Source organism: Protopterus annectens, chromosome 6.part0, assembly GCF_019279795.1.
Source record: "Protopterus annectens isolate FY-2018-M chromosome 6.part0, PAN1.0, whole genome shotgun sequence".
In the NCBI taxonomy this organism is placed as follows: Eukaryota; Metazoa; Chordata; order Ceratodontiformes; family Protopteridae; genus Protopterus; species Protopterus annectens.
Window position 1 is genome coordinate 1,827,792,085 of NC_056737.1, and position 22,310 is coordinate 1,827,814,394.

At 37.0% G+C, this 22,310-nt stretch overlaps 1 protein-coding gene across 1 annotated transcript in view; it reads right to left on the bottom strand.

Moving 5' to 3' along the window:
- PLEKHO1 (pleckstrin homology domain containing O1) overlaps positions 1 to 22,310 on the bottom strand; it is a 528,876-nt gene that overhangs the window by 179,208 nt on the left and 327,358 nt on the right. Inside the window, exon 3 of the mRNA XM_044075178.1 lies at positions 5,592 to 5,732. Within this exon, the coding sequence (XP_043931113.1) occupies positions 5,592 to 5,732 (141 nt within the window). The remainder of the gene's footprint in view (positions 1 to 5,591; positions 5,733 to 22,310) is intronic.

Genomic DNA, 22,310 nt, shown 5'->3' on the forward strand with positions numbered 1-22,310 from the left:
AGCTAGAGAGAAGTCAGCCTTTGTGACTCCTTTTGGATTATAAGAGTTCGCAAAGATGTTCTTTCAGATGATAAATGCCCCAGCGACCTTCCAGCAGCTGGTAGAGTGTACCCTAGCAGAAGCAGGAGATCATGCCCTTGCTTACCTGGATGATATTGCCATTTACAGCCATTCTTGGCATGAGCACCTTCAGCATGTTAAGGAGGTCCTGGGCAGACTGCAAAGGGCAGGGTTGACCATTAAATATCAGGTGGGTATGGCAGAGGTCTCCTACCTGGGACATAGAGTGGGGAGTGGTAAGATCAGGCCAGATCCTGCCACAGCGGAAGCCATTCAGGCGTGGCCCGCCCCTGTTACTAAAAATTAGATGACGGCATTCTTGGGGACTGCTGGGTACTATAGAAAGTTTGTTCCTAATTACAGTACAATAACTGCTCCCCTCACATTCCTGACAAGGAAAAAAGGCCAGACAAGGTAGTGTGGACCTCAGCCTATGAGCAGGCATTCCAAAAGCTTAAAGGGGCTTTGGCAGGGCCCTCTGTGCTAGCCACTCCAGATCACAGAATTTGTTGTGCACGTGGATTCTTCAAACCGTGGGGTTGGGGCTGTACTGAGCCAGGTTTCCTCAGAGGGAGTAGAGCACCCAGTGGTATACCTCAGCCATTGACTCCAACCTAGGGAGGAATGCAGAAGTAGAAAAAGAATGTCTAGTCATAGTATGGACACTGCAGAAACTTCAGCCTTATCTGTATGGAAGGAAATTCACTGTAGTTACAGACCACAATCTCTTAACATGGCTACATTGAGCCAACCAGCAAAATACCAAGTTACTAAGGTGGAGCCTACAGTTGCAGGCATATGATATGAGAGTGCAGCACCATAGTGGGGTTAGCATTGCCAATGCAGACAGGCTCTCAAGACAGGGTATGGGATAATGCATTCCCAAACAGGCTCATTTTTCTCAAGCAATATTTCTCAAAAGGCACTTGAAAAACTAGCTTGAGTCTTCATAAAGAGGGAGAGATGTGACAATGTTAGGTACTGCCAGCTATGCCAGGTGAAGTAGGGCAGAGGATATGTAATATATGCCAGGACAGCTAGCTGGAATTTAGTAAAGAATTATATATTTGAATATCAAACTGATTTGTACAGATGTCTGTGCTGAAAATGGATTTGTAAAGTTGCTTGTGTTAAAAATGTAGTAGGATGCTGGAAGAGAAGAGGTTAAGCTCAGCTCCAGCTAACTTTGGAAAATAGTAAGAAATTAAATTACTGGGTCTAGGCCATAAATATGTTATCTCACAGTTTTGAATGAAGCCAGAGACACAATGCTTGTAAGAAGCATGGTTTGTTAATCTCTGTAGGAGGAGTAGAAGTTTGTAATTGTTTTATGACTTCCAGAAGCTGCACTAGATCTGAACAATGCTCTTGTGTGTGTATTATTGTCATGTCTGTGCTAAATCCTAGAGGTTTCTAGCAATGGTGGGTTGCATAGGAACCAGAAGTCAGATGACCAGATGTATGTGGTGTCATTCTGTACAGAAATAATGTTTTAATATTAGGTGAGACAGAAGTCTCAGGGCAGTCTGTTTCTTAAAACCTGACATAGAAAGATCCTCCCTTACTTTATCTTATCTTGCTCTATTAAGCAAGTAGGAACAGTAATTCCCTAGATCGTTCAGGAAAACATAGTGAGAATAGTTAAGTATTGTTTTTCTGTAACTGTGTGAATCTTTCCAGCTTTGTTATTTTTAACATTTCCTGTGGCTGAAACTCTGGTGTTTACTGTAAACAGATATTTCATATTTTCATGTTTTTTATTATTATTAAACAGATTTAAACTCATCATTGTGGCTGGTCCTTTAGAGAATATTTTAACCTTTGCGAATACTTATCTCTATTGGTGACACTGTGACCACTTCTGAAGCCTGGCTCTTTGGTCAAACATTACTATTTGCATTAATATTAATTTCACTCAGTATAATTTGATACCCTTGCAACCGTCTTAGGTAGCTGGCTTTGTAATGTCGGGTGGCAGTGATAACTACCTTATAGTCTGGGCAGAAGGGGGCACAGCAGGTAAATATGTGCCAGCCTTTCCGAGGTGTACTGTAATGTTTTAGAACTAATATCAGTATCAGTCCAAGGTGTGCAGTACTGTTTTAGAACCAGTATCAGTGTCAGCCCCAGGTGAGCAGTACTGTTTTAAAACTAGTATAGGTATCAGTCCCAGGTGTGCAGTACTGTTTTATGCAGTAGCAGATACAGATATATCCAGCGAGTAGTATTTTAAGCAGACTAATACAGAGATGTTTAAAACAGTACTACAATGGCAGACAGAACTGAAACAGCCTATTGTAGAAACCAACCAACTGTAAACACTTGATAAAGGGGAAGAAGAAAGGTACAAAAAGGATATAAGAGACAAAGATGATTAGGGAAACATGAAATACAATTAAATGATTTGATACTATGTTAAGGAAACTGTGTACAGATAATGGTAGGGTGTGAGGGAGGACTAGATTATGGTAGTATAACTGAAGCTGTGATTAATAACTGATATGAAAGGTGGTAATATTGTTATAAAGGAAATTAAAGAACGGGGTGATGGCATAGATTAGGGGAATGTGGATATGACCCATTGAATGTTGCACCTAATTCTGAAGCATCTGTTTAGGCACCAGACTCAATGTGTCTGGACTGTGAAACCAGCCATGCTGGGCAACTAGGATGCAATACCCAGGTTGTGTTGCAGCTTTAAAACTGTGCCAGTCATGGTATTTCTAAAACAGTTAAAAAGTGTATTTTGCAGATGACTTGGAGCATACCTCTGAAACTGTTAGCACAAGAAATCTGGACAAAGCCAAAAATAATTGGCGGATAAAGGTCCAAAATTAGGGGCAAATTTTAATTATTGTTCATATAACATAGAAAGTTGCTAGAACAACAGATGTTATATTAGTTTGCATTTTCCAGGGGATTATGAAGTCTGAAACAAATATCTGTAATTATTCAGTGATGTCAATTCATGATGATTTGCTAGAAACCCATGCATTTTATGAGCAACACAGCAAAAGTATAAGGCAAAAATATGAACATTCTGCAAAAATCTGGACAGTAGAAACATATAACTTGGGGGAGTGATGTGATTAACCTTTTAGATGTCCCTCTCCCCTTGAAAACTGCCCCCATTACTTGTCATAGGCAGTGATTACAATGCCCTCATGTCTTAAGAAAGAAAAAAAAAACAGGATTGCAAATATCTTTGTATATAGCCTTCATAGCTTTTCATGGTTGTTTTGATTGGTCCTCCATGCATTTTTTGGGGGTCTTTTTCTGTCTTTTGTCTGTCCTTCGCTGCTATCTTTATACCTGATAAATAAGTGCATTTTCATAAGACAAATAGTAAAGAACACAAATGAACTTCTGCTTTTGGTATGACAATGAGATATAGAAACAATACAATGCATTTACTGACGGCAGTTTCAGCAAGTCCCAGAACTCTGAATTTGTTTCACTGAAAACCACATTCAGTGAATTAAACATGAAGTTTGACTGCAATACTCAAGACATCTGTGTCAATGAGCATTTTTCAAACAATGTGACAAAACCTTTGTACTTTTCAGGATTAATTTATGTATGTTCTACAATGCCTTGGAAAGACAGTTTTTTTTTTTAATTCATGTACACCCGATTCTTTGTTTTGTCAGAGTATGACTGGGTCTTCTCTGCATCTGCTTAGAGATTTTTGCTTGAATTTATGTCAACTTACTGAAAGTAATTTCAGTGAACTCTGACTCTCACATGGATTTGCTGAAAATCATATTTAGCTAACCTTAAAAAAGCTTTTTTTTGTAGGAATGGCAAACCTTCCTACATCTGCTATTAGGGGACCCCCCACTCTCTGATTTATATATGCTAACTTCACTATCATCCAACAGTGGGGAAAGAGCAAAGTTAATTTCACTGAATACAGACTTTCTGTGAAACTGTTTCAGAGGTTTGAGACTTGCAGAAAGTATTCTACCTTTTCACTTTATTTTGTCTCATCCAAAATGTTTCTTCTACCTTTATGTTCCATCACAATGCCCCTCATCAGAGTTCTAGAATTATTCTTTCTAGATGTATGAATTATTGAACTAAAAGAAAATGGCTTCCTCTGGTTTCCCATTTTGCTTCCCTTTTCTGTGCTGCGTGACTGCTACATAATACACACTGCTAATTAGTACTAGTGAAGCTATCTTTCCCATTAACTAGCTTACTTTGGCATTGCCTGGAGTCTTCTAGACAGCCACACCGAGTTAGAGTCCCTCTCTGATCTGCCCTATAATGTAAGTGCTCACTCAGTTCTTTAGTCCTCTTCAATAACATCCCAACACAAACTTTCACTTGATATCTGTAACCCCTACTGTCCGTGAGATATAGTGTATAAAGTGACAAAACAAATCACCAAAACACCAAAAAGGCTTTTTAGTCAGTTGAATATATCTAATAACAATCAAAATAAATTATATCTATATAATGTAACATCCAAAACAATATTTTTTTCGGGGAAAGAACTTCTCACAGTAAATTAGTGTAGACAAAAGTAAAACTTCAATGAAGCAGACAAGTTTTTCAATGCTTTTGAGACTCCACATAACATTCTTTTTCACTTTAAAGGTACATAATTTGCTTTCTACAATAAACTGCACAAATGAAAGAGCAAACATCTGTACACTGCGAACAGCAGACAAATAAGCAATCTTTATAACTGTACAAGTCCTTCAGATTTCTGAAATAGCTAACAACTGATGTTTTTTGCTGTCTTGATGACTAAATCTTTAAGAATCCAACACTTAAGTTTAGTTGGGATGTTTTTCAGCACTGAATAAATGCAAAACATTCCTTTTTTTCTGTATATATTAAAAGTAAGATACCTTTTGACACAGATTCTTTTGTTGCTGTTTTACCTGAAAGCAAGCTTGACTTTTACAGTCACTGCTGTTTCTGGCCTCGTGTGACTCAGGCAATACAGCATCTTATGCTTGTAAGATCCAAACAGAGCACTTGAAAAAATGCCAGTATTGGAATTTACTAGACACAAATATATCAAGCCACTGATTGAAAAAAACAAAACTCCATTCTTACATTCTGTACATAATTTTGCAACTGTTAATTACAGTATTTACAAGATTACTTGAATAAAGATGTAATGTATACACACACACACACACACACACACACACACGTGTGTGTGTGTGTGTGTGTGTGTGTGTGTGTGTGTGTGTGGAAAATTAGCACTACTACTCATTACTTTTGCATACAGGGAAGTAATGCTTTCCTTTCAGGAAAGGCCCAGAAATAGATTATAGCACCCCTTTACAATAAACTGCAGATCTGTGAAACGTAATTAGCAATACAAAATGTAGCGAGTCCAGAAAATATAAGAACAGCAAGTCGTAAAATATAATACCAGGTATGCTGTACAAATACTATAAAGCAAGGATGCAATGAAAATCTTTTGGAATAATATAATCTTTACACTTTAATTTTCTGAACAATGTTAAACCAAAAAAAGGAAAAAGGTCAGAAAATTGCAAATAACTCACAGTATTGCCAGGCTGTCTGCACCGCACCAGCATAAACTTGCTATGATTCTTCTTACTCCGGCTTTTCCCTTTCTTTAGTTCTTCACATTTTTCATACTCTGAAAGGTCAAAGACTTCTTGACTCTTTTTTTCATCTTTTACCTGGAATTCGTACAAAAACATAAATAAAAATTAGCAGGTTATAGCAAAATGTAGTTATGGCATCATAATGATCCTTATGATAAAGACTGACATAGAAGCCAACTCCATAGCTTTGAGGTCATTTTAATTACCCAACAACCACTTGAATCATAACTCTGTGATTAAACTCCAGTGGTCATTTATTATCTCTTTCATGCTTCATGGACCAGTTCTGTTAGAACTAGGAATTGCTCACTATAACTTTTTCTGTAACTTGCTCTGAATACCTCATAAAATAATAATTACTAGCTTATATATATCTATACATCTATATTGATCAATGTCTATCTACATTAATCTATAGTTATATAGATTTTATACACACACACACACACACACACACACACACACACACACACACAAACACACACACACAGATAGCTAGCTACATACATAGAGATATAGATAGAACGATACATACAATACATACAAATATATATAAAGACAGTAGTTAAAAACTTTAACCAACAAACAGAAGCATAATTCCTAAAAACTGAAGGGAAACTGCACCATACTAATACACTCATAGGACTTGTTTTTGTATCTTTTTCATATACAAGATAATGCATGTACTATGGAGAATAACAGCCGGTGTCAGTACTTAACTACCCAGTTAAGGCTGTAGTTGCTGGGTAATTAAAATTACCCAGCACCCTTTTAAACCCACAAATGAAATAAATACTTCTCAAAGTCCCAACACTCATCTATTTTATGTTACATAATATAAATTGTGGTTCTGTAAAAATGAACAAAGTAATACTTTGAAGTTAAGATGGTTATCATTTTCATCATCACAACTGGCTTGCTTCATTAAGGTGTTAACTGCTCTACTGTAGTGAAATGCCACACTTGATAAATCTGTCTGTGGTGCTGCTATAGTGCATTCTGCCTTTCTGTCTCTGGTGCTGCTATTGTGCATTCTGCCTTTCAGTCTCTATCAGGAACAGCTGCATAAATTGCCACTTATTCTTTTCAAAGTGAGACAATCCCAGCATTAGGTACAGCTGAATACCCATCATGCTTTGCTTTGTTACACAATAAGTCCTAGTACTTGATTTGGTTTATTAAATTATGATCAAAAGCATGTTAGATGACTGATGGTTGTGGCTCCACCATGGTTCAACATCCAGCCTTCAAATTTAGTCCACACTGCATTGTGCACTGCAGGTCACTTTTTGTCCACTTATTTTATAACACAAATGTGCCTAATACATAAACACTTTGAAAAAGGGCAACCATGAGAAAGCAGACTTTCATGCACAATGTGTTGTGGTGACACGGTAGGGCTTAGCAATGAGAGGATAGGGTAGTGGACTGGATAGCACAAAGCAACAGGCATTGCATAAATATATGTAAAGACCTCTGAAATATTATGGATACAGTTTCATCTGGGTCACCTGCTGGACTATCACTCAACAAACCTTTAGATGCTTTCAATCCAAGCGTCTATATTTACAAGGAATCCACAAGGATGTGTCACATTCTGAGAAAACAGCTCTGTTACAAAGCATATCTTATTTAATTCCACAATACCATTTGTAACCTAATTCTGAAACATTCCCCAGCATTTAATTTTCTTTTTTTTTGTTAATGGTACATTACTTAACTGCAGCATTTAGAACAAAATAAACCATTAAACTGAAAGTAATGTTGCTGAATACTAAATGGCTCTCAAAGTCATTTAAGAAATACAGTGACACTTTACTCAGTACATCTCTATATTTATTTATTTTTATTTTTATTGTCTATCCTTTGGTGACCAGGTTAGTCCCATTAGGCTAGTAGCCTCTTTACAGGGGAGACCTGAAGTGGTATTTATACTACTAGGGGAAATTTGGCCAGCCATCAGGGAACTTCCCTTACCTGCAATCTGTACTGTCATTGCTGTTGGAAAGCAAATACATGCGCATGTCCTGTTCCTACTGTCAAGGTGGCTGGGAGGACAGTGTGCGAAATGGAACAGTAGCAGACAGCGGAAGCGAATGCCAGCTCAGAGACAGTATGTGATGCTATGGAGGATTCTGAGGATGCGTTTCAGAAGGGGCTATTTAAGCAAACTGATGACGCGACTGTAAAGGAATACGTGGTTACAACCCTCCAGTCAGGAAGGTTGCGGGATGACTTATTACAGGACGTAATAAACAAGAGTGAGCCAGATAACAAGGTTTACTGGGGTGACATGATGAAGAGGATAAACGAAGGGGATGGAAAAGAGATGTTGGAGGGAAGCAGTGCAAAGAGGAAGTGCTGAGGCAGCAGCAGTTCTATCAGAAGGCAGGAGAAAGAGGAAAAGAGAAGAAGACAGCACAAAAAGAACGTTTGTAGTAAGGATACAGAGCAAAAAGGAAAAGGAACGGGACAGATGCAAAGCATGGACAATGTTACTTTACCATTGTGAATAATAGTTCAACAGGTAAAGGCATTTATTCTAATTAACAAAGACACATTCTGAGACATTTTTTGAGACGGTGGAAGCCATGGAAAGATTTTTGCATGAATATGAAAAAAGACAGAATGATAATTCTTGGAACGAATATACAATAAGAGTACATTTTTGAGAGACTAAAAAGAAAGTGCACATGCAATTCCGAACAGAAGTAGCTAGACAGACTTTAAAAGAACATTTAAAAAATGCATGTAAAGAAGTAATAAACATATCAAAAGTTTAGGACAACAGGGGTTTAAGGACTAGTGCACTGGACTGTAAAATTATTATGAAAATAGAAATGGATAAAACTGTACACATTCCAAGTGTCATACATGTTGATGGTAAAAGGGGTATTGTGAAATACTGGGGCAGCCAAACACTTATTTTTACTGAAAAAAATGGCATTGAATTAATAATTGTGACATGAAAAAATGTTATATATGTGGTAAAACAGGGCATGAAACAAAAAAAATGTGAACATGAATGTTATAAATGATAAAAGGGGCATTTATGGATGGATTGTCAAGAAAAAAGAGGATGTGCTAAATGCTACAAACCACGATAAAGAGAAAGAGAAATAAAGAACTTAGGAGGAGATAGAAATAGATGAAACCGTAAAAAAGGGGAAATGCTGAAAAAATAATAAAGGAGTGAAATTAGAGACAGAATCAAAAGTTAGTGATGAAGAGAACATGAGCTGGAAAATGTTAAGAGGAAGAACAACTTCCTGTAAGGATAGAAAAAGAAAATTTAAAGCTACTAATACAAATTAGTATAGGAAGATATCTCCTAAACGAAGAAATAGAGAAAGAAATAATTTAAGGATTATTTCTGTGAATGTTAACAGTACGAAAAATAATATTAGAAGAAAAGCAATTTTAGATATGGTGTAATAAATGTGATGTGGATATAATTATTTTGAAAGACATAAGGATTTTAACACAGGAAGAAACATTCATCGATAAAAAAGCAATGTCTTTCAGCTTTTCCCAGTTAGGGGTTGCCACAACAGATCACCGGTCCACTATTGATTGGCAGTGGAGTTTTTACAGTGTTGAGTTGCCAGCTCAGTGCCCAACCTTCACAGAAGGCCAACACACACTAACGCACCTACCTGCATGTCTTTAAAGTTTACTTGACTGCAGGGAGGACATGCAGACTCCACACAGAAGGCACTCCAGCTGAGAATCAAACCGAAGAACCTCTTGCTGTGAAGTTACAACACTAACCTCTGCACCACTGCGGCCAACTAAACATTCATTCATAGATAAAAGAGTGCTTAAAAATGTATAAGATACACCCTACACTGATCAATTACATTACAGCAACCATGAAACAGCAATTAAGCCATGACCAAGGAAAAATTCTTACTCCAGGGATAGAAATTCAAAGGGGGCCATTTCATGGTGACTCTTGGTCACCACTGCTCTTTTGTCTTGCCCTTAACCCATTAAGCTGTCTACTTAACAGATTAGGTCATGGCTACAATTTGGCTCCCAGAAAACAACATAGCGTAAAGATTTTTCATCTTCTTTTTGTAGATGATTTAAAACTGTATAGTTCATCAGATGAGGAACTGAAAGCACAACTGCAAGTGGTCAAAACTTTTTCAGATGATATGAGATAATCATTTGGTCTTGATAACATTTAAAGCAGGAAAGCCGCAGCACCGAGAAAACATCAGTTTGGGACAGGAATGTGATATAAAATCACTTGAACAAGAGGGAGTGTATAAATATTTGGGAATTTATAAAGGATCAACAATAAAACATGAACAAATGCAAATAAAACTTAGCAAGGAATATTTTAGAAGACTAAAATTAATATTGAAAACAGCACTGATATCTAGGAGCAAAGTCCAAGCTATAAACCAATTTGCTCTTCCTGTCCTAACTTATATAAATACTTAACTTTAAGTCCAAAGGAGGAAAAGGCTTCTGGGAGGTCTAATATGAAGGACACCTTTAAGAAATTGTTTGACTTCAAATCTAGAAGCTAAAGGGGGAGTCAAAGGCAGATAGGCAGAAATAGCTGACAGGTGGGCTTTAACAGAACAGTATGCCAACCCACTATTGATCAATTTACACAATTAAGAGAGAACCAAAGGGACTTCCACAGTTATGTGGATCCAGGTTATGAGAAAGACACCAAACAGAAAAGCTCTTCCATTTGGACTAATAAGATTATCTGGTAGTGGGTTTCCCGGCCTCCTGCACGACCCGAAGCACATCCTCAGAAAAATGGTGTCTAAAAGGGATCAAAACCCTATCACCCACATTGTCAATTGAAGAGTGGACAGGTGGGGGTGGATCAGAGACCTTAGTGTTTTGGAGTGACTGACAGGCCCCAAAAGGTGTTGGATAGAGTGGAAAGGAAAACAATAAGTACACTTCATGCTTATCAAATGATTTATAAAAATAAGTGTATACCAAGTCTAAATATTCCCCATTGTGAAGGAGATATGGAACTGCAATTGTGGGACTGCATACATATCTGCTGACATCAAAAGACCCAAATGTAGTGAAAGTTTTGACATCAAGCGGGAATGGAAATTAAACCAGAAGTAGATAAAAACCAGGCAGCAACTGAATGTGCTAAAAAAACAAAAGAAAGAATATAAGGCGAAGGACCAGATGAGAAGGCAAGAAATGTGGAAAATGCATAAATATAGTTGAAAGTATAGAAAACTCTTTGGACAACCTCATGTTGATCAAGACTACATGCAGGAATGGTTAAGGAGAAGTGAATTTAAACCAAAAGATGAAAGGTTAATATTGGTGGTCCAAGACATTGGACTATGCACACATTGTTTTACAAAGTCCATTGAACATGTGGGAGAGACAGACGAATGTAGGTTTTGTAAAACATAATTGTAAACAGTCACACATCTTGTTGCTGGTTGTTATATACTAATAGCAAAAGGACTGTATACTGAAAACCATAACAATGTGGCAAGACTGTTATAAGAAAGAATTTACAATTGTACACATATATGTTACCAGTACATGTAACTCCATACGAATTGCAGAAGGAGTCATTACTGGGCATATTGTGGGTGCTGCGAAGAGTCCTTCTAGCTAACATCAAAAGACTGAAACAATACTAATTTCATGAACTTTAATCATACTTTGACTTAGGAATAGGGTCCATTCCTGTCATGGTATTAGAAACCCAAAAGACTTGGAGAAATTAAAAAAAAAAAGAAGAAAGACTACACACACAAAAATTATGGGATTGGGAAATAACATGGAATATAAGGAATGAACAGTGTTCAGGAGCAGCAATTCTATACAGAAGAGTAATTAACATTTTGGATGTCATACTAGTTAAAATGGGAAGAACAACTATTATAGATTTAAAGTAGCAAGGAAAAGTGTATAGAATTACTGCTATATCTATATATGTATATGTAACTAGTAAAGAGAGGGAGAATTCATTTCTGAAAAAAATTGACTTATGTCTTCGTTAACATGGATATAATAATGACAGGAGATTTTAATTGAGACTTAAGGGGTAATAAAAAGAAAAAAAGGAAAAGATGTCCAAAATATGTTGGAAATAATAAAATGTAGAAACTTAGTTATATGAATAAAAACCATGGACCTAGGAGAGGTAAATTAAAAATTGAAATGGACTGTTTTCTGGTATCAAAAGGAATATGTATAATGCAGAAACAATTATTACAGGTTTTATGGATCATTTGGCAATATATGTAGAAATATATTATAATGAAGAGTACATAAAGCTAGGAAAAGTATAAAAAGAATAAATGAAAAGGAATTGAATGAAAAAAGGAAAGAACGACATTACACAATTATGGAAATATATTAATATGAGAGTATTCTACGTCAGTTGGTTGGAATGGTGGAGTCTTTCAAAGGAAACAGCTGCACAGTGGTGCAGCGGTTAACGTTGTCACCTCACATCAAGAGGTTTTCCAGTTCGATTCTCGGCTGGGGTGCCTTCTGTGTGGAGTTTGCATGTTCTCCCTGTGTTTGTGTGGGCTTTCTCTGGGTACTCCGGTTTCCTCCCACATTCCAAAGACATGTATCTGGAGCATTTCTCCCCGGGCCTCTGCTGAAAACAGGCTCTGAGGAACCTAGTCGGACTTTCCAGGTCAACAAATGTTAAATAAAATAAAAATAAAAAATAAAATATAAACGTCATTACTTATGGTGGAAAAATAGAAAAGGAAAAAAAAAACAGGAATATGCTAAAATGTGTACAGAACTGATAAATAATTTGGAAAATAATAATAGCGATTATTATGAGAAAGAAAAAGATTTATAGGAAATTATGACAGAATTAGAGAACTGTTATATAAACAAAAATATTTTCTACAATAAAGAAAATAAAACGTTTCCTCTTATTTAAGTAAAATAGTAAAAGAGAATAGTAGTACAATGGGAGAAATAAAAGACAAAGAAAGTAACAGAATGAAAAGTCAGCAACAAATTACGGAAATTGTTAGTTATATAAAAGAAATGTCTAGTACAAAAGAGACATGACATAAAGGAATGGAAAGTAAAAAAATAAATTTGAGTAAAATAATAGAGAACTTGGTAAAGAGATTACGTTATATGAATTAGAAAAGCTATTAAAACAGTTAAATGTATAATTAGTACCAGGTCTGGATGGTATTGGATTTGAAATGTATAAAAATTTAGAAGGATGGCAAACAAATGTTTAATATGTGTATTTAATGAATGGTTGAATGACAGAATGAAATATAAGGAATTATGTAGTGAATATTAAAATGTATATGGAAAAAGGGAGAAAGAAAAGATGTAAAAAATTGGAGACCAATAGTTTTATATAATGCATGCTATAAGATATTTATGACAATAATATAAAAATGGTTTGAAAGTTCATAGATTAGTACTAGGCTAACTGTCCTTGTGGTATATTTTAAGCCTAGTCGATTACCCCATCTAAGAATCAAACCCTGCACTTTGTGTTTGTAAAGTAAATACCTTAACCATTATGCCAACCTCCCACCCCTTAGTAAAGATACAATATATTATGGAGGACAATGTATATGGTATAAGAGAAAGGGATGCCAGGAATTATTATAGTGAGAGAAATTATAATACGATACAAATAGAAAGGAAGATATAAAACTTGTAGTATGTGTTATTAATAAAACATTTGATTCTATACAGCATGAGATTTTATGGAATTAATGGACATGTACAATGTTAATACTAAGATTAAGCTAGTGTGTATAACATATTATGATAATAATAAAATAAGGGTTTTAATTAATAGATGGATAAATAAAGAGATATATATGAATAATGGTATAAGGCAAAGGTGTCCTATGAGCAGTACTTTATTTGCTTTGGCTATGAACGCAGTTGTTAGAGATGTAAATCAGAAAATGAAGAACCCAAGTTATAAAACTCAAACAGAAGTTGAATTTCCTGTTATGATGTTTTATGCAGATGACATTATTATAACAGCTAAAGATAATGAATGGATTAGAGAAGTTATTATTTATTTCGCTGAAAGTTTAACAGCAAGCGGTGTGATGCTCAATAAAGAAAAAAGTAAAGAATTGAGTGACACAATTAAAATGGCAGGTTTCAATTTTCTATGAAGAGAACATTTGTTCTAAGGATGAATTTTGGTAAGAAGATCATAAGAAAGGATAGGATCTAATAATATAGTAAATATAAGATATTTATTTATTATGGAAAAGGTATAAACTAATGTATAAGAAAAAAGTGTATCTCATTAATTCAATGGTATTGGGAAAGACAGCATATTTGTCTGGTGTCATCTTGATTCATAGAGGATATGAAAAACTGATAAAAAAACAAAAGAATATTTAAACGAAGAAATAGAAAACTATCAACAAAAGATAAGAATGTGGAATATAAAAAAATGATGAAGTTGAAGAAGATAGAAAGACATGGCAAAATAATAGCACGAAGAAAAATTATTGTATAAATCCACTGGAAAAATGTTTTAGAAGCAAAGATTAAAGCAATTAAAGAAAGAAGTAGGTGATGTAAATATAACGTTGAATGTCAAGATTTTCTGTGGAGGTTGGGAATAAAGAAATGATCTGCTATTGCAAATATACCTTACAATGAAAAGAAAGATGAGAGAATATGTTTACAGTGTGAGAAAGAATAAACGGAACATATTTGTAATGTCAGAGAGTCAAATAATTGTGGAATGACTTATGTAAGGAATTTTTTTTTGAAAGTGTCAAAAATATGGAGATATAAAAATGAACATGATTGACTATGGATATTATGAAAATATAAGTAAAAACATGAAGACAGATTTAGATAAGAAAATTTTCTATGTAATTTGAGTCGTATGGAATGAAAGAATTAATGATATTATGTTTAATGGAAAATGGGTATTGCCACTTATCTTAAAGAAGATTTGATTATGGTTATGGAAAAGGAGTAGGGTTTGATATAAAATGGGAATTTTTATATGCTTATAGGTGTTTACTAGGCTAACAAGCACAAGGGCCTTTTTAAGCCTAGCCATGAATCCCAAATCTCTGACAAGTTCTGGTACCCTGATAAGTGTAAGCAGGGGCTTGGGAAATTAAACATTTACAAGTAGGGGTCTGGGACATGAAATATTTACAGGTTGCCTGTGTCCATTAGATGAATTTCCTTCTTCCCATCAAATTGTCCACGTTACACTTGAAGTGGGTTAGGGAGGGACTCTATTTCACATGGAAAGGGAGCCAGTTCCAGAAAAGGGGTAATCTCTGGGATACATACATGTCTCTGTAGCAGGTCCTATTTATATTTTATTTTATTTTACATTTGTTGACCAGGCTAGTCTAACTGGATATATGTCCATTTTCAGTAGAGGCCCGGGGAGAAAAGCTCCAAGTTTTAATACATAGCAAAAAAATAAGTCTACATAAAAGTTAAGACAGTCAAATCAGTAAACAGAAAAAAACTAAAAAAGATACAATATATACATTTTTTTTTAGATGAGCAAAAGAACAATATTTTAAAGGTAGCTTAGAATAAAAGAAAGGATAAAGTGAGAAAGAGGTGGGGTAAAGATAGGAAAGGTATCAGAGATATAATAGGATGAGTAGAGGATTAGATTATTTTCATAGAACTAAAAAAGTTACTTTTATGAAGGGGAGGCAAAACATACACATAAAAAGAGAGGAAAGAAAAGAAGCTTTTGAGTACTTGTTCAAAGGGTAAGTTCCCTGTCTTAAAGAGTAGCTGTGGAACTTTAGAAAACATTTATTGGGTTATTGGGTAGAGAAAGGGGAGAGGGAAAGGGTGATAGGAGACAGAAGAGCAAGCTAGTCAGGGTTAATACAGGGGCAGAGCCATTTTTTATTAAGGTACAATTTGAGATTCTTCTTGAAAATAGGAAGAGAAGTCAGGGATGTGATATCAGCGGGTAATTTGTTCCAGTGTTTCCCAACTGAGTTGGAGAATAAGCCATCTCCTGCAGAGTTATTAGGTGTAATAGTGTTGATCAGAAGTTTGTTAGAGGAGCGTAGATGTTTCAGGTTATAATAAGTGGTAATGAGGCTGGTGAGTATTGGAGTTTTGGTGGGTTGGTACAGGGTTTTGTGAGCTATTAGTAGTTGTTGAAGTTTAATCTGACTAGGAAGTTCGAGCCAGCCAAGTTGTCTTAGATTAATGCAGTGGTGGGTTCTAAAAGGAGATCCGGTAGCAAATCTAGCAATGTTGTTGTAGGATATAACTAGTTTATTAAGGTTTTTTTTTGACAGGTTGGTATAAATAGGACATGCATAGAGTAAAGTAGAGATTAGATGGGTCTTAGCTAGGGTAATTCTAGTAGCTGGGGTAAGAAATGGTTTAATTCTATATAGGGTTCCTATTTTTTTGTTCACACTTTTTATAGTAGAGTTAATGTGATTCTTAAAGTTGAGTTTATTATCTATTGTAATTCCTAGTAGTTTTGTGGTGGTTTCAGGGGAAATACTAGTATTGTTGTTCGAAGTGATCGAGAAATGTAGGGGGATTTGGTTACGTGTTGGGGAGAAGAGTAGAAGTTTTGTTTTCTTAGGGCTGAGTAGGAGGCAGCATTGGGAAAACCAATGTTCAACTGTGTTAAAGGCTTTTTGTGTAAGAGACTGAAGTTCAGCATGAGAGGTAGCTGTGCAGATAATAGTGGAGTCATCTGCATATTGAATACAGTTAGAAAAAGGGATAGCTGATTGAAGGTCATTGATAAAGATGGAAAAAAGAAGTGGACCTAAGATGGAGCCTTGTGGAACACCTAGGGAAATAGGAAGGTGGTCAGATATTGAGTTTTTCCAGACTACTGCTTGTTGATGGTTTTCAAGGTAAGATTGAAACCAAGTTAAGCTGTTAGGATCCACTGATAGAAAATTGAGAATGTGGAGGAGCATTTTGTGATTTACCATGTTAAAGGCTTTAGATAGGTCAATGAATAGTGCAGAAGAAAGATTGTTTAAGTTGCGGTTAATGTTAATGGTGTTTGTGAAGGAGAGCAGAGCACTGGTGGTGCTGTGGGAAGGTCTGAAGCCATGTTGACAGCTAGCAAGTAGGTTGTTTTGGAGAAGATGATTTAGGAGTTGTTTATGGATACATTTTTCTAATATTTTGGCAATAGGGGATAATAAAGCAATGGGATGGTAGTTAGATAGATGAACAGAGTTTCCCCCTTTGATAGTGGGATGATGTGGGATATTTTCCAGATATCAGGGACAGTTCCTTCATTGATGGATCTATTTATCAAAATGGAGATCAGATAGGCTACAACTTTGGCTCCTATTTGCAGAAACTCAGCAGGGAGTTTGTCTTCAGAGGGTGAGGAGTGTTTTAGTTTTTGAAGTAGTGAAGAAATATATGATGTAGGGATGGGATGGAAGTGAAATGAGGGTGGCGTATTAACAGAGAAGGAATGTAGATTTGAGGTGTCAGGAGATAGGTGACTAGCCAGGTTTTGTATAGTATTTGTGAAGTAGGAGTTAAATGTATTAGCTATTTGTATAGGGTTATCAGGGTTAGAGTCCTGTGGGTTGGGTGTGATTGATTGGCCTGGGGATAGTAGATTATTAATGGTGGTCCAAAATTTTTTAGGTTCCTTATTGGATATTTGTTGTAGACGAAGGTAGTAGTTCTGTTTATCAGATAGTATGGCTTTTTTTGTTTTGTTCTTACATTCACGAAAGGTTTGCTGGTCAGCTTGTTTTCTGGAAGTACGCCATTATGCCCAGTTTTTGTTTCTGGTTATGATTAGTTGCCTAGTGTTGTTGCTTATCCAGAGGGTGGGTTTGGTTTTGATTCTAATCTTGCGTATGGCTGCATGCTGAACTAAAATAGATAAGAATGTGGAGTTGAAGTATTGTACAGCATCATTGAGAGGTAGTGACTTTAGAGGAGTCCAGTTACAGTGATGTAGTTGTGTGAGAAAGAGTTCTGAGTTCAATTTTATTTTTGAGCGTAATGTATGGAAAGAGGTAGGAAAAGTGATGCTAGATTTTTTTCTTATAATATAGGTTAACATGTGGTCGCTTAGATCATCTGGTAGGGTGCCTGAACAGTAGGTTTGTTGGGGAGTATTAGTAAGTATCCAGTCCAAAATGGAGTCTTTATTGTTGCTTTTGTTAATTCTGGTCGGGCCTGAGATAAGTTGAGAGAAGCCGTGGAGATTAATATGGGAAGTGGGGTTTGACTGGTTGCAGTGATTCCAATCAATATTTAGGTCACCAAGTATTACTGTTTCTTGTGGGACAGTGGAAGCAAGCCTGTTGAGAATGTTCTCGAGGGTGTTAATATTATTTCCTAGGGGGGAAATATGTACAAATAATATAGATGGCTTTACTTTTGTTTATTTGAAGTTTAGAGCATATAAGTTCGGCATTATTGTTTATGGGGAGGTTCAGATTAATGGTGCTGATTTGTAGGTGAGTTTTGTAAAGAATAGCAACACCTCCTCCCTTTTTAGTTATGCGGTCTAGTCTAATTATAGTATAGCCTGGTGGGGTAATTTCACAGTCTTTAATAGTGGGTTTTAGCTATGTTTCAGATAGGCATAGGATGTCAAATTGGTTGACATCAAGGAGTGCATGTAGTTGTGCAATTTTGTTGCAAATACTACGTATATTCAGATGAGCTATGGTTAGAGAGTTGGTAGATCTGGTTGCAGGTATGACTTTAGGGTTGTCATTGTTTTCAGTAGTTAAGGTCTGAGTGTGATGTGGGTCAGGGTTTGGATGAATATCTCCATCTAAAAGTGCGTTGTGCAGTGTTTGATGTGTGGGTTTAAGGTTTAAGACAAAGTAGTAGGCAAGTTTTTTTGTTTTCAGGTTATAAAATTTTATATGTGTTAGTCTGTGATATTTAGCTGGTGAGTAATTGGAAGTGTGAATGGGGTTTTGGAATGTCACAGGAGATGGTGAGATATGAGATGAGGTTTGAAAAGAGGGAAGTAAAGAGATGGAGTGTATGGGTTGTTCATAGCAGGTTAGGAAATAGGATGTAATAAGAGGAGTTAAGAGTAATAGGAAGAATAATGATTGATTTTGAGATGGATACAATGTTATAATCATTGTTGGGATGTGAGGTAAAAGATAGAGTATGAAGAATGGTTGGTCAGATAGAGTTTGAGAAGTATAGTAAGTTGTAGTGAGTTAAAGGTGGATGATAGTGTTGTAATTGAAAGGTGAGGTGAGATGAAGGGGAGGGGTGTTGTAATTGTGGTTGTGTAATTGGTGTCAATTGAGTAGGGGTGTGGTTTGTGGTGTTATAAAAGTAGGACCACTGGGGGTGGGTGGGAATTGGGGGTAGGGTAGGGGAGCGAAGTGAGCCCGAAGGGTGAACGGAGCGGGTGGAGACAATAGAGCAGAATGTGGAGGAAGACAATCAGCAAAGTGAGAGAAACACAACAGGTAAGTTTGGTGGTTAGAAAAAGGTGGACAGAATGCAGAGGTAGGAAGGAAGAGAGTCAAGATACAAGACTGGCAGTTGCTGATAGCGGAGTGCCTGGGGTAAAGGAGAAAAGGTGGTGGATAAATGTAAGAAGAGACTGAGAACTGAGTGACTGGGGGTTTGTTTCAGGAAGCTTACAGAAATGGGGTAGGAAATAATAGGGCAGAGGCTAGAATTTAGAAAGGTTACCAAAACGAGATAGGAGATTACAGCTCAGGAAAATATTACTTTACAGAGTTAATTTGTAAAGCGCCACCTGGTGGCCACTCTTGGCATGGCAATGGTTTTGTCCTAGTGGAGATGGGGACGAGGAAGGGAATGGGAAAGGGTAAGTAATGCAAGGGCTAAGACTGTGGAAGAAAAGTAGAAGACAATGGGGGTGGGTAAGGCTGCTGGCTAGCCTTTTACAGGCAAACCGTTTAGAATGGGTAATTCTGGTGCTTTTTGTTTTGGAAATATGCAGGAGGTCTATCAGACTGGGTGTGATAACGGCTTGTATGCCAGGCATAGACCTCCCCTCAACAGACTGTAGGAGCAGAATACAGGATAGGGCCTTGTAGCAGTCTGCACAGGACATGCTACTTATATATCTGATGTCTAAAGTATTTAAATGAACCAAAACAATTGTACAGATATGTAAATATGTGCATATATAAAAATATGTAAATATATATATATGTGTGTGTGTGTGTATACATATATATATATATATATATATATATATATGCATATAAGGACTTCTACTCTTTTTGATAGCTGTAGGGGGAATCTTTTTCATGTAACTGAGCTACCACCAGTTCAAGAAGATGGGACCTTGGTTTAACATCTCATCTAAAAAAATTTCTAAAAATCACTGTCTTCTGGTATGTAATATATGTATATATATATATATATATATATATATATATATATATATATATATATATATATTTTTTTTTTTATATAGGTTCATAGGTAGGTACTAGATTATCGGCCCTAGGGCCCATACAAGCCTAGCCAAAAAATGTACCCTGGCTTTCGCCACCCAAGAAAATTATTTTTCTGTGCCCCTGTCGAGCAGAGCCACAGAAGTGATCCGCGGGGTGAATTTCCCATTTCCCATCCAATCATCAAGATTTTTCTTGAAGAGTGCTAATGAGGAGCTCTGTTTGGCATAGATAGGTAGTCTGTTCCAGAGTATGGGAAGTCTCTGGGACAGGAATCTATCCCTCCAGCATGTTCTGTTTATTGTGGTGATATGGTTTAGGTCCCTAGAGCATGTAGCTCGGAGGGATTGGGATTTCTTTAAGTGGAGCATGTCCAACAGCTCTGGGTTTGACATAGCTTTGTATGTTAGGCAGAGACCGCCCCTGAGTAGGCGATATGCGATGTAGTAAAGCTGTAGTTTTTTGAGACGGTCTGCATAGGGCATCTGTTTGAGGCCAGTAATCCTCTTTGTGAGGTATTTCTGTGGTCTTTCCAGTTGTTGTAGATATCTTGTGAGGTACATACCAAAAGGGGCGTTGTACTCTATAATGGGTCTAATGAGTGATGAGTAAAGGGGAACAATGAGCTCTTTTTGTCTGGATGAGAATCCTTTTGTGATGAGATGAGCCACGTAGAAGGATTTCCTGACCACTGTGGCGATGTGATTATCAAAGGAGAGACTACTGTCCACCTGTGTCCCAAGGTCTCTTATCACATTTTCGGCATTAAGTAGACTACCAGCTATGTGGTAGTTCATGGGTACAGAGTTTTTACCAAAGGGGATGACAGTGCACTTTTTGGCATTGAGCTTGAGGCCATGGCTTTGACACCAGGCATCTGTCTCAGTGAGGCCCTTTTGTAGGATGTCCACATCTTTAGGAGTTTCGATTATGGCTCCTACTTTGCAGTCATCTGCAAACTTTGTTAGCCAAAGACCTTCTGTGTTGGCCTGCACTTCAGAGAAGTATATACCAAACAGGAGAGGACCCAGGACTGAACCCTGTGGTACTCCACTTGTCCCTGGTCTGATGTCGGATTTGGAATCCGCTACTTCCACAGTGTGGGTTCTGTCCGTGAGCCAGTTGGCAACCCATCTTGTGACATAGGGATTTATACCTAGTTTAGTGAGCTTATCTATAATTCCAGAGTGGGGGATGGTATCGAAAGCCTTGGCGAGATCTAGATAAGCTGTGTGAACCATTTTACCCTCATCTATGCCTTTGGTGACTGCTTCAAAGAAGTCAATCAGGTTTAGGAGACATGATCTGCCTTTTACAAATCCAAACTGGGTAGGGTCCAGAGTTTGGAGATTACCAATGTCTTTGTTTATGAGTTCCACGATGATACATTCCATGGCCTTGCAGACCAGGCTCATCAGGCTAATGAGGCAGTAGTTCCCAGAATCCGTCGTGGCTCCCCCTTTGTGGAGTGGGATAACCGTCGCAGTGCGCCATTCGGTGGGTACAAAGCCTGAGGTGAAGCTATGATTGAACATGGTACTTAGTTAGGGTGCCAGTTCATTCTGTAGTTCATGTAGAACACAGCCTGGGATATTGTCAGGTCCCATGGATGCAGTGTTCTTGGCTTTGGAGAGTGTGTTTTTTACCTGTGCAGCCGTGATTATAGGAACTTTGCATTCTTCCGGTATAGAGATGGGCCCTCTAGGGGGTGAGAGGGAGGTAAAGTTAGCACTGAACCTATCTGCTAGGATGTTGGCAATATCAGTTGGTTCTGTATATTTAGTGCCATTGTGCTGTAACTCAGAGTAGCTCTGAGTATTCCCATTTTGATTCTTGACATAGCTATAGAATGCTTTGTGGTTGTCTTTAGAGTCAGTGGCAATTTTGTTTTCGTAACTAGCTTTGGAGGATTTTATGAGGGATCTCAGCTTCTTACTGAGGTTGACCAGGGAGATCCTCCAGTCATGGGATTTTACTCATTTTTTGAAACAGTTTCTTTCTTCTGTTGTAGAGTTTGTTTATGACAGAGGACCACCAGATTGGCTTCCTTTTTTTGGAGGATAACATCTTGGTTCTGTTAGGGATAGCATGATCCATGCACTCGTGTAAGTGCTTATAAGTGCATTTGTGTAGGATTCGGCAGTCATACCTCTATTGTCCGTCTGCATGGGTGTCATGAAGTTTGCCACTTCTGTCTTAAGAAGTGTGAAGTTGGCTTTGGAGAAGTTTTTTACGATGGTTTCCCTAATTGAGGGTG